Source organism: Capra hircus, chromosome 14 (assembly GCF_001704415.2).
Source record: "Capra hircus breed San Clemente chromosome 14, ASM170441v1, whole genome shotgun sequence".
NCBI lineage: Eukaryota > Metazoa > Chordata > Mammalia > Artiodactyla > Bovidae > Capra > Capra hircus.
In genome coordinates this window covers 90,819,894-90,833,224 of record NC_030821.1, presented here as the reverse complement: position 1 = coordinate 90,833,224, position 13,331 = coordinate 90,819,894, and the positions used below count along the sequence as shown (strand labels likewise).

The window sequence follows — 13,331 nt, the reverse complement described above, 5'->3', positions numbered from 1 at the left end:
CATAACCTACCTACTCTGACTAATACGGCCCATATCTATCCAACATAATTAAATCTCTTACTGGATAATTTCTATATATTAGATATATAGAGATCTTTATTTATATTCTTGTGTTTCAGTCTTAATTCTAAAAATTAACTCGATTTTTAAGATAGGAGATGAAGTTAATGAGATGTGAGCAACGGGCTGCGTTGCTTTTGTAACTGCTTGTTTCTATTACATTACTTATGTCACTCGTTATTTAGAACCTCTGCCAAGCTACAGTGACTAAAGTAACTTCTAGTTGGGGCAGAAAAAGAAAAACCAGGAGCCTGGTTGTCTAGAGAGCTGATATTTTGTTTTAATTCCAGTGGCTACTATCTGGGGCAAGTCATTTACATTTTGGAGCCTCTTTTTCCTTATCTATAAAATCTTGGGGTTCAACTAGGTGACATTTTCACTCCGATATCTAACCTAGTCATGTAGTAAATGTTCTGTAACAGGGGACAAACTGCCATTTAAACTACTCAGGCTCAGAGTTCAGATTTGGATGAAGATTATTTTTCTGTTTGGACCTCCTGGTTATTATGTTATGTTCAGATCCTGTTCCAGAATAGAAAGGCTGAGACCATAGAGAGCTAGACTGCTTTACTAATGATGTGAAATTTGTGTTTTTTCCTGTGGGAAGCTGGGAGAAAGGTAGGCGAAGATGTATTAATATAAGGAAGGTGGGATAATTTGCAGATTTGACAAGGAGAAGAGCTGGGAGGGTAAGGTAGATGGGGAGAAAAGCGGTCTCAGGGGGTGGGCCTTGGTAACAGGACAGAAAGCTAGAGGAAAATCTTCAGGAACTGTGAAATCCTCCAGTTCTTGCTACTCATAGCACAGCCCAGGATGCACAGCAGGAGCATGGCCTGAGCGCGTTGAGAAATACACCTGCTCAGTCTGAAAGCAGCTCTTTTGCCCCTTTCCTGTTCCCCTCCGAACTTAAAAGAACCTAAATATAAAAATGAGATCACCAAGCAATTGAAACTAACTCCTGACTTATGCTGTCCTGAATACATGCCATGCCTTGCCTAAGCTATTGATTTTTTCCCAGATAAAAAGAATGAAGAGTTAAACCATTAAAAAATGACTAGCTCTCTCCCTCAATGCCCCCCTTAGTAATCCTACCGGAGATCATGCATCAAGATTACATTTGAAGACAGAGTCAGCCAGTCTGCACTCAAAGGAAAGAAAAAAGATTCAGATTCCAACCTCTTGCCTCAATGACTCACTGAGATTCTTGCCATTCACCCATCCTCCACCCCCATCATTTTTCCCTTTAAAAACTGTCCTGGCTGAAAAGAAACTTGGGAGTTGGTCTCAGGACATGAGACCCCCTTCTCCTCAGGTTGCAACCTTTTCTGATTAAAGCACCTTTCTGCTGACACTTGCCTCTGCAACTGTTGACTTATGAGCAGTGAGCAGCTGAACTGAACTTGGGTTTGGTAATAAACCGCTACCCAGACCTGCTGAACTAGGATTAGCATTTCAAAAGGATCTTCAGCAACTCAAGTTCACATTTAGTATGAGAGGCACTGCTCTAATCCACTCAAATCTCTCTGCTCTACAAGTCCCAGATATGCCAGTAGAATTATAGTAAATCTTAGGTCCTGGTTTGCCATGCAGCATGTGGAAATTAAGAGAAGGTGTCAGTGCTCCAGTGTGGAGGGGAGATGGAGTGGGGGAAAGGGACAGATAAGAGCTGACGAGAGGTGCCCATAAGTGTGGAGTTATAGGAGTCAGCTGGCAGGTGGAAGGCACAGCAGACCTTGGGCTGATTTGCGGGAGAGAGGAGATTTCCTAGAGAGGCTTGGAAATCCTCAGGTGTGGAACCCCAGTAAGGACTGTTACTGGTTTGAACAGAAAGCCAAAGGCAAGAGTGACCCCTGAAGGAGGAGAACTTCGGAGCACAAGGGGGACAGCATGAACTCTAAAGCTGTCAGAGAATGACTGTCATCACCAAAGATGCTTCATTTTTAAAGCTGAAGCACAAGGAGAATTTGACTTTGTGATATTAAATACTCTTTATGTTGTTCCCATCTGGCAGGCATGCAGGCCTTTTAGTGACCTCTTCATTTTTATCTCTGGCCAACCAATATTCTCTATTCATCCCAGCAAGGGAAGAGGAAAAGTAAATTTATTCAAAGTGTTACTTTTTTTTTTTTTTAACAAAGATGAAACATTTGTTAAGTCATTCTTGCTGATTCTTGAGGGCTGCTGTGGGTTTTTTTTTTTTTTAAAGCAGAATTTTAAAAAATTATTTTTGTAATTAGGATTCATGTCATCTCTTTAGGTAGTCCCATTTGAATATAAATGATACTGAAGGTACTTTTTTCTACCAAAAGAACTAAATTTTGGAAGAACGTGACCTCAGTAATATTTAAGAAGTCATTGTGATCTCATAAAAACCTAGAATAACTTCAGAGACTATGCTGAGAGTAGTTGTTTGAAGATAAATAGAGATAAACTTCTCTATTTTGGGGGGATAAATTAGCTCTTTTGATATACTGATTTTATTATTCATTTTAGCTATTATCTCAGAGAAGGCGATGGCATCCTACTCCAGTACTCTCGCCTGGAAAACCGCATGGATGGAGGAGCCTGGTAGGCTGTGGTCCATGGGGTCGCAGAGGGTTGGACACGACTGAGCGACTTCACTTTCACTTTTCACTTTCATGCATTGGAGAAGGAAGTGGCAACCCACTCCAATGTTCTTGCCTGGAGAATCCCAGGGACGGGGGAGCCTGGTGGGCTGCCGTCTCTGGGGTCACACAGAGTCGGACACGACTGAAGTGACTTAGCAGCAGCAGCAGCAGCAGCAGCTATTGTCTTTAGCTATAGCAGGGTAGCTTAGTGATTTTTAAACCCTGGGTTCTGGAATCAGCCTACCTAGGAGTGATTCATGGTTTCAGTATTTCCTAGCTTAGGGACCTTAGGGAAGTTACTTAACCTTTCTGTGCCTTGGTTTCCTCATCTGAAGAATTTTTTTTTTTTTTTTTAATGAACTAAGTGAGGTAATACTTGTAAAAACTTAGTACCTCATTTAGAGAACATGACCAAATATCTGATCTAAGGTTGCTTATGCCAGGGACAACCAACGTACATGGAATTGAGGCTGATTAAGAAAAATATCTTAATTCTATCTTTTGGATATTCTCCCGCTGCTCTCAAAGCTAAAGTACTTACAGAATCTCCCTTTTCACCTTTAGGGCCAATAGATCCTGGAAATCCTGGCGATCCGGTTTCACCCTTTCAAGAAAAGCAGAAGACAATTTTTGCATGAGGCTAGGTAAGTCCTTGGAGAAGGCAGTGTTCTTGCTTGGAGAATCCCAGGGACAGGATGGCCTGCTGGGCTGCCATCTATGGGGTGTCGCACAGAGTCGGACACGACTGAAGTGACTTAGCATCAGCAGCAGCAGCAAAGTCCTGTTGTGACCCTCAGGGTGACAGCACAACCTGTACCCCTTCTAACAATGGAATTTATCTGTTTCCCCCAAGGGCAGTGGGAAGCTCTGAATCCAATAGGTTATTTGCATAACAGTGTTTATAAGCACTCCACAATGCCTTTAGGTCTTTTAGAAATCCACAATATTCATTACGATCTTTAAAATTAATGTGAGACAAAGCCAATTATTTTTCAAGCAAAGAACATTTAGAGAAAATAATTATAATTATGCTCTGCTGCACCAAAAGAAATAAAAGAATTTTTGTGGCCTTAAAGACACCACATTATTTAATTGACACAGTAATCCAAATTCATTTTATTTCAGATATTTCTTTCTTTTTTCAAGTAGGGGGAGATATAGGAAGAAAAAGATGTCTCTCCACTGTTTCCAGCACTCATTCACCACGGTTTGGTTGCAAAGAAGGCCTTCTTGATGTGGGGATAGCAGTGGCTTAGAAAAGTCTGAGTTTCTGATGAAAAATCCAGAAGAGGGATTTGTATGGGACATATAAGGAGTGTTTTGAGAAAATAGAATTTTAGAAATAATATTGGTGGCAAGGAAGTGTACCACTAATTAAACGATAGAGATATCTCAGTGCTTCCGTTTACTGTTAGCCAACAACCCTGAATACCACACAGTTGTTAAGTGCAGCCACTAGAATGCATGTTGGGCTTTCCCGGGGCCTCTTGCCAATGCAGGAGACATGGGTTTGATTCCTTGGTTGGGAAGATTTCCTGGAGAAGGAAATGGCAACCCACTCCAGGATTCTCGCATGGGAAGTCCCACGGACAGAGGAGCCTGGCCGGCTGTAACTATGGGGTTGCAGAGTTGGACACAACTGAGTGACTGAACAACAACCAGAACTTATATAATGCTGGGTTGTTTTCCAACCCTAAGAGCATTTTTGCAAAACAATGTTCATCATGGCATTTCCAAGCATATAGCTTTTCTGCCCCATGTGTCTTTTTTATTAAAAAAAAACCTAAACCAAAATAGATAAAGTTGAATATGTCAAACCTCCATGGACAAGGCACCCAAGGAGGAAAAAAAAACCTTATGTCAAAGAGGAAATTTCATATTCCCTCTCTATTTCTGTGCCAGAGAGAGTCACTGTTATGAATTTAGTACTTACGTTTTCAGTCTATATTTTTGTACTTTCACTGCATATGCGGAACCATAAATAGTATGTTATATTGGATATTTAAAACAACTTTTATAAAAGCCACTGGTTAATCTTGTATATGACATTCTGTGACTTTCCCCCCAACTCAATGTTGTTTTTAATATCCATCCTCTATTGATGGATATTAAACATAGAGATCTAGTTTATTCACTGAACCTTTGGATAGTATTATAGTGTGTTAATGGATCAGGGGTCATCTAAGCCCCACTCATGGGTATTTGGGGCTTCCCCTGGGGCTCAGTGGTAAAGAATACGCCTGCCAATGCAGGAGATGCAAGAGGCATGGGTTTGATTCCTGGGTCGGGAAGATCCCCTGGAGAGTGCCAGCCCATTCCAGTGTTTTTGCCTGGAAAATCCCATTGACAGAGGAGCCTGGTGGGCTACAGTTCACGGGGTTGCCAAAGAGTTGGGCACAACTGAGACACAGCACAAATGTGCATTTTGTTGTCTTATAAACAGAGTTGCAATGAACATCTCTACACATGTCCCCTTGTGTGGATATGTTCATCTGTTTCTTTTGAAGCCTCAGATAGTCAGCCCTAAAGACACTGGTTTACTTTTATGTTTCCATCCTAATCAGTATCTTGTGATTTAGCTTAGAGGAAGAGGGAATCAGTCATTCATAACACATAGACAATGTCATGTTTTTTTTCTTTTTTAAGGAGCCTTCTAGATTTGTGGAATATATTTTGTAAATTTAATCTTCATTTATTAATACAAGTATTTTCCCTTATAGTGTACCATCTAAACATACAATGTAACATCAGTTTTAGAGTTATCATATTGTAGGAGAATCCATTCTCCTACAGATAGTAAGTTCTATCCATAATGAAAAGAGGAAGAAATTGGTGGAGACATTAAGGGACTGATTGCTGTTGGTTTGACAGACTAAACAATTGGCCTTGTACAAGTGTTAGACTGTATAGAGTGTTGGCCTCCTTTAACATCTGATAGATGTTGAAAGCCTCAGGCACTGGGGAAAAATATGCCCAGTAATTCAAGCCAGCTGCATAAAGTAAATGTAGAAATAAAGGAAAGGGTCTAGGAGTTACTATAAAAGTCACATCTGCTTGATATCAAAAGGTAAGGGGAGAGGAATATGCCTGAAGGAAGAGTAACCATATTCACAGCTGCTAAGTATTTAAACCAATGTATATAGGTCTCCACTGAAATACAGAGGAAGGACCAGGCAGAGGCTTTGGTCTACCTCTGTTTGGTATGGAAGTGTGGCTGGGCTTGGAGGAAGTCTTAGAGACTAGATCCTTGATACAAAAGTCTACAAACAAAAGCATTTCCCACCTGAATCTTAAACACATATGGAGTTGTTCTTCATATATAAAATGAATATTCAGTAATTTATCACTGTAATTATGGGTTGAAAGATCAGTGATGGATTTACTTAGCTTTGGGAAAGGCAGTCATTTAATTTGACACTTTGGATGTTATTTGAAAGGTCTGGTGGTGTTGAGCCTCCATTTTTTACCTCTGACAATTGCTCTAAAAGACACCACTAATTTCTCAGGGTTCCTTAGATATTCCACCTCCTGATTCTTCTGTCTCTATAAAGAAGCAGCTACCCCCAATCAACTTGCAGATACATCATCATCCCATCACTGCATCCTGTCTTTCTCAGGAAGCTACAGAGCAGGGGTCATCATTTCAGTCCTGGTAGGTGGCTTGCATGGATGCCTGGGTCTCTGTCACTATTTACCATTAAAAGCTGGTAGTATTTGTTGTCCTTTCTTCCTGTATCTTGAATCAGAATGAGGCTGCTAACCTAGGAGTGATTTGTGTGTCAATTCCATTGCTGTTTTTATTGACTCTGGTGTTTTACTAGAAGTGTGTGTCCATGCTAAGGCGCTTCAGTTGTGTCTGACTCTGTGTAACCCTATGGACTATAGCCTGCCAGGCTCCTCTGTCCACAGGATTATCCAGGGAAGAATACTGGCATGGATTGCCATGCCCTCGTCCCCAGATGATCTTCCCGACCCAGGGATGGAAGCCCCGTCTTTTACCTCTCCTGCATTGGCAGGTGGGTTCTTTACCACTTTGGGTTCCAAATGGTAGGCTGGCTTTGTGATTCTATTCTGCCAGCTGGTGCATTGAGAAGTGGAGTATGATAGAGCAAAAGTCATGTATATGTTGAAATTGTACTTCTGGCTCAATCCTACAACGTAAATTGAATCTCTTCTCCATCAAAATTATTGTGGGAGAAGCAAAGATGATCAAGACTGGAGGTTAAGTATGATAACTATGAATACCAAAAAGACATACATGATACTCCACGAGGAGAAAGAAAGTTTAGAATGGATGAACAGTGAGGAACGAAGTGCTAGTGAGGGCTTAATATATGTCAGGCATTGTGCTTTGGGTAAGGTCATCTCATCTCATTTGATTTTAATCTTGCCATCAACTCTGTGTAGATATAATTCTGCCCATTTCACAAATGAATAAATGGATGACCAGAGGATTGGAGTGTCTTTTCTGAGCTGTTAATGGCACAATCAGCTTTTGACCCCAGAGCCCAGGTTCCTTCCATCACTCAACGCTGGCTGCTGGGTAGAATCATCTGAAACTCTCTTAAATAAAGCAACATGGACCCCACTCCAGATCAACCAGAGACATGAGTTCTGCCCCACATCAGAGTCCTGGAGATGGGGCCCGAGACTGGTAATTTCTACAAGCCCTCAGGGGACTCCAATGTACAGCCAAACCACCGGGGTCCACCGGGGGTGCAAGCAAAGGTCCAAGGGAGTAGGTTGAAGGGGCCTTAAATTCTCACTCCAGTGACCTCTGAACGCATCACAAAGAATGGAAGTATAGACTCAGCCCAGGTACTGAGTGTGCACAGGTAGAGGTGATTCTGCTCCTCCAGCAAGAGTGGCACTTACGTTTTAGAATTCACCCTATGCATTTTTCACTGGGAGAGCCTTTTTCCTGTTAATTAAAATTCCTACAAATCACTTCACATGGGCATTTATATCAGGTACTGTATCCAGTTCTCTGTAGACGCCTCTGGGTTATTTCCTTGGGTGGGAAGAGGGAACAGTTATACCACTGGCTTTTTTCTAATTCCACTTAAGATTCTGAAGCAATTAGAAAAGATTCTGAGCCATAGAAAGTGTCCTTAGAGTTAGAAATACACCTGTTTTACAGAATCAAATTTCTCAACATTGAGGTCTTCAGAATTCCTAAGTAACATGTGTTTCCTAATGAACAGAGGAAAATGAGAGCCAGCTGCTTTGTTTCAAGGAATGAATCATAATTTAAATACTTTAAAAGTGCCACAGCTCTCTTTGCTCAGCTGTCCTAAGTGACAAGCTCTTTTTTTTTTTTTTCTCCGTAGTCTGCATGTGTCCTGCAGTAATTGCTTAAAATATAATGTGTTCGTTATGGTGGTGTAGGAATTCCATAAGCTATTTGGTTACAGGAAATAATGTTAATGTACCAGCAGTGCAATCCAAGACACATAAATGACATTACTGCTGTATAATCAATTTTTAGGGATGTCTTTTTAAGAATGTCAAGGTTTTTATTTTTATTTTTTGCAGGAAATTTCATTTGCAATGGTCAATCTATAAGAAGCTCCCTATTCTGTGGAGACTATCTCTTAGCAGTTATTTTTTTTTCTTTCTGGTGATGGAGGTATGATCCTGTGAATAGATGGGTTGCACGGATTTATAAGGCATGGAAGTCATATTTTCTTGGATTCATGTTGAAATACCCTGCCCTCAATCATGAGAATTTTTACTGGGTGAATGGCGGAAGGGAGCACTTACAGGCCATGTTCCTGCGGAGTATTTTCAGTCCTACTCATCTTGTCTGTGGATTTGATGTGCATTGTTTCTTTCGTCTTTTTTTCTTTTTAAAATTAAAGTATAGCTGATTTACAATGCCATGTTAGTTTAACGTGTACAGCAAAGTTATTCAGTTATACATACAAGTATATATATATATATATATATTTTAGATTCTTTTCCCTTATAGGTTATTACAAAATATTGAATATAGTTTCCTCATTGTTTTTATTTTTTCTTGACAATGGCAATTTCCCACTGAATCTAAGGTCATCACAATTGCCGGATCAAACAGGAGTGAGACATCTTTTTGAGAAGGCAAGTGTATTTGTCATCTTCACAGCTAATTAATTAAACTCATGAATGATGACAATGAGAAGGCAATGGAAATTCACCAGTGTTTTAATTTTAAAGCTGTTTTGAAATAACTATTTGGTTAAACTGTGACTGTACATGATAAAAACCCACCCAAAAATGCTCCCATGACAGCTTATGCGTGGACACTTAAGAGGACAGAAAAATAGCAAGCCTCAGGCATCCTGTCACAGGGCTTTTCAGATTGTTTTTGCCACCTATGCAGATCCAAGAAACATCTAACTATAAACTGAAACATGTGTCCTAATTTCATTTACCTGTGACAGTTATGTGACAGCTATTTCCCCTCACTGTGGAAGTGTGCCCTTCCTATGGTCAGCTACTCACGGCTTCCAGGGGAGGCCGAGCTCAGTCCTGCTTGGTCAGGAGGCGGGGAGAGTAGTGCTCCCTGAAGGCTGACGTGGAACCTGCGGGGCAGTGAGGCTGCCCTGACACGTGAATGTGTGAATTGGTGTAAAAACCTAGATGTCTCTACTCTGCAAATTCGATTACCTTCTCTCCTTTTAGACCACCAGCTCCATGTTCACCAACATTTCCCTAAGTAAACATGAAACAAAAATTTTTAAAAATCCATTTATTTTTGAAACAGTCCCTACTTTAACATAAAAATAGACAATAGCACTGTAACAGCTTTTATCCCATTGCCTCTCTCACACTCTGTCAAACATTCCTGAAAAACTCTCACTTTTGAGACCCTATTTGTCCTTGCTGTGGCTTCCACCCTACCCCGTCAGGAGGTGATGCTGGAGAAACAGCACTTCTCCAGGGGTGAATTAGCAAAACTCCAATCTAATGCCTGGCAGCCTCGTTTGGTTTTGATACAACTTTCAACACTAATAGTGGTATCTTTGTTGCTCAGTATAATGGATGTTCCATTATCGACCTTTTTGGCTGCACTTGGCACACTCATGACTTGTATTACATGTACTCTGCTTCTTCTTTCTGTCTCTCTGACCTCTCCTCTCCAACCAGCTCCTTACTGGTCAACCCTGGGCCTCCTCAGGACTACATCCAGCTCTCTTCTTGTGATTCAACCTTTTGTCCCAGGTGCACTTATCAATTCCATGGCTGAAGCATTATGCATACCAGGACAGACAAATCTGTAAACCCAGCACATGTTTCCCTTCTGGGTTTTGACCCCTATGTCTACTTTTCTACTTAATGTGTTCACTTGTAAATTCTAGAAGAGAGTTATATTCAACAAGTTCAAAACTGAATTTAAAAATACAAAAATGCAGCCATATATGAGCAAGAAAGACAAGAGAATAACTCATTGTTAACAGGTATTAGTCCAGAAGTGGGAGGATGATAATTAACTTCTTCCTAACATGTCTCTGCAGTTTGACTTGTGAAAATGAGTGGTAATTTCATTTTATAATTGAAACAGAGTACATAAAGAAAGAAAATCTGCATCCAACCTCTCCTGTCCATAGACTCTTTCTTCTTCCATCTAGGTGTCACCATTAACACTGGCCTCCTCTACTTCCCTGGTGGCTTAGATGGTAAAGCGTCTCCCTACAATGCGGGAGACCTGGCTTCAATCCCTGGGTTGGGAAGATCTCCTGGAGAAGGAAATGGCAACCCACTCCAGTATTCTTGCCTGGAAAAATCCCATGGACAGAAGAACCTGGCAGGCTACAATCTACGGGGTCACAAAGAGTAGGACACGACTGAGCGACTTCACACACACTCTACTGCTTAAGGACAACATCAGCCAGTGCGGTTGCCTCTGCCCCAAGTCTCTTCACTCCAGCTACCTCCACCGGAAGGCCACCAGCACTCTTGCAGGATCATTGCAAAGGCTCCCTCATTGGCCCCTATGACCTACTCTTGCTCCTCTGACACACATGTTCTCTACAGGTCAGAATGCAATCTTTAAATGACGTTCTGACTTCCTTTCTTCAAAACCTCAGCAAAGTCATGTAAAGGGTCTTCTCTCAGACCCTCAAATGGACCAGGATCCTTCTTGTCTCTCCCTGTAGTCCCCCACTCTGTCCTCACCTCTTCGTCTGGTTAGCAATGACTCAGATCTCAGCTATTACCAAATGCATTCTGAGGGTCTCCAGACAGGTTCCCCTCACACCTTCTCATTGGACATTGTGTTTCTCCTTAATACTAACTAACATGTACAATTTTGTATTTCTTCAAAAATTCTTATGTTAGCATGTAAGACCTATGAGGCCTGGAACTGAATGCCCACCCCATGCCTATAGCAGTACCTAACATATAGGAAGCACTCAATAAATATTTGTTGAATAAATAAGCCAATCACTGTTGTTACAGTTTGACATTTTAAATGTGCCTTCATATTACTCATGCTACTTCAGTTAAAAAGAAGTAGTTTAGGGGATTCCCAGGTGGCTCAGTGGTAAAGAATCTGCCTGCCAATACAGGAGACATGGGTTTGATCCCTGATCTGGGAAGATCCCACAAGCTTCAGAGCAACCAAGCTCATGAGGCACAACTACTGAGCCTGGGCTCTGTAGCCCACAAACCACAGTTGCCAAAAGCTTGCCCGCCTGGAGCCCTTGTTCTGCAATGAGAAGTCACTGCAATGAGAAGCCTGCACATGGCAACTAGAGAAGAGCTGACACAGCAATGAAGACCCAGCACAGACAAAGACAAATACATACATAAAATTATTTTTAAAAATTGAAAAATTAAAATAAAATTTGAGGAGAAAGAGACTAAAAATTCTATAAAAAATAAGTAGTTTATAACTGGTGTTATAAATATTACTGGTCCTGTGATAGTCTCTCATTTTTCCTACCTATCTTTGATCTCAGATATCTAAATTGAAACAAAAATTTTAGTCCCCAAGTCTTCAGTTATAAATCATTTGCTGTTGTTCAGTCTCTCAGTCGTGTCTGACTCTTTGCGACCACATGGACTGCAGCAGGCCAGGCATCCCTGTCCTTCACCATCTCCCAGAGTTTGCTCAAACTCTTGTACATTGAGTCGGTGACGCCACCCAACTATCTTGTCCTCTGTTGTCCCCTTCTCCTGCCTTCAACCTTTCCCAGCATCAGGGTCTTTTTTAATGAGTTGGTCTTCACATCAGGTGGGCAAAGTATTGGAGCTAGCTTCAGTATCAGTCCTTCCAATGAATATTCAGGACTGATTTCCTTTAGGATTGACTAGTTTGATCTCCTTGCAGTCCAAGAGACTGTCATGAGACTTCCCCAACACCACAGTTCAGAAGCATCAATTCTTTGGTACTCAGCCTTCTTTATGGTCCAACTCTCAGATCCATACATGACTACTGGGAAAACCACAGCTTTGACTATATAAACCTTTGTTGGCAAAGCAATGTCTCTGCTTTTAAATATGCTGTCTAGGTTTGCCATAGCTTTTCTTCCAAGGAGCAAGCATCTTTTAATTTTGTGGCTGCAGTCATTATCTGCAGTGATTTTGGAGCCCCCAAAATAAAGTCTGTCACTGTTTCCATTGTTTCGCCATCTATTTGCCATGAAGTGATGGGACTGGATGCCATGATCTTAGTTTTCTGAATGTTGAGCTTTAAGCCAGCTTTTTCACTCTCCTCTTTCACTTTCATCAAGAAGCTCTCTAGTTCCTCTTCTCTTTCTGCCATAAGGGCGGTGTCCTTTGCATATCTGAGGTTATTGATATTTCTCCTGGAAATACTGATTCCAGCTTATGCTTCATCCAACCTGGCATTTTGTATTATGTGAAACATATAAGTTAAATAAGCAGGGTGACAATATACAGCTTTGACGTACTCCTTTCCCAATCTGGAACCAGTCTGTTGTTCCATGTCCGGTTCTAACTATTGCTTCTTGACCTGCATACAAGTTTCTCAGGAGGCAGGTAAAGTGGTTTGGTAGTTCCATCTCTTGAAGAATTTCCCATTGTGATTCACACAGTCAAAGGCTTTGGCATAGTCCATGAAGCAGAAACAGATGTTTTTTTTTTCCCTGGAATTCTCTTGCTTTTTCTATAATCCAACGGATATAGGTGATATGATCTGGTTCCTTTGCCTTTTCTAAATCCAGCTGGAACATCTGGAAGTTCTCAGTTCATGTACTGTTGAAGTCTAGCTTGGAGAATTTTGAGCATTACTTTGCTAGTGTGTGAGATGAGTGCAATTGTGCGGTAGTTTGAACATTCTTTGCCATTGCCTTTCTTTGGGATTGGAGTGAAACTGCCAAGTTTTCCAAATTTGCTGGCATATTGAGTGTAACACTTTAACAGCATCAGTCTTTAGGATCTGAAATAGTTCAGCTGGAATTCCATCACTTCCACTAGCTTGGCTCCTAGTGATGTTTCCTAAGACCCACTTAACTTTGCACTCCAGGATGTCTGACTCTAGGTGAGTGATCACACAATCATGGTTATCTGGATCATAAGATCTTTTTTGTAGTTTCTTCTGTGTAAGGACATATATGAAAGTGAGTTATGACACTCTGAGTCACATACATAAAGAATGAGCAGTTATGAAATGGTAAGCTGTTTGAATGCAATCTCCACAGAAACATAAAACTTTAG

At 41.0% G+C, this 13,331-nt stretch overlaps 1 protein-coding gene across 1 annotated transcript in view; it reads right to left on the bottom strand.

The window, feature by feature from the left end:
• Positions 1-13,331, bottom strand: part of COL19A1 (collagen type XIX alpha 1 chain) — a 114,952-nt gene that overhangs the window by 83,183 nt on the left and 18,438 nt on the right. The window contains exons 2-3 of the mRNA XM_018058814.1: positions 9,318-9,362; positions 3,211-3,273 (exon numbers count right to left, since the gene is read on the bottom strand). Coding sequence (XP_017914303.1) covers positions 3,211-3,273; positions 9,318-9,362 — 108 coding nt within the window. The remainder of the gene's footprint in view (positions 1-3,210; positions 3,274-9,317; positions 9,363-13,331) is intronic.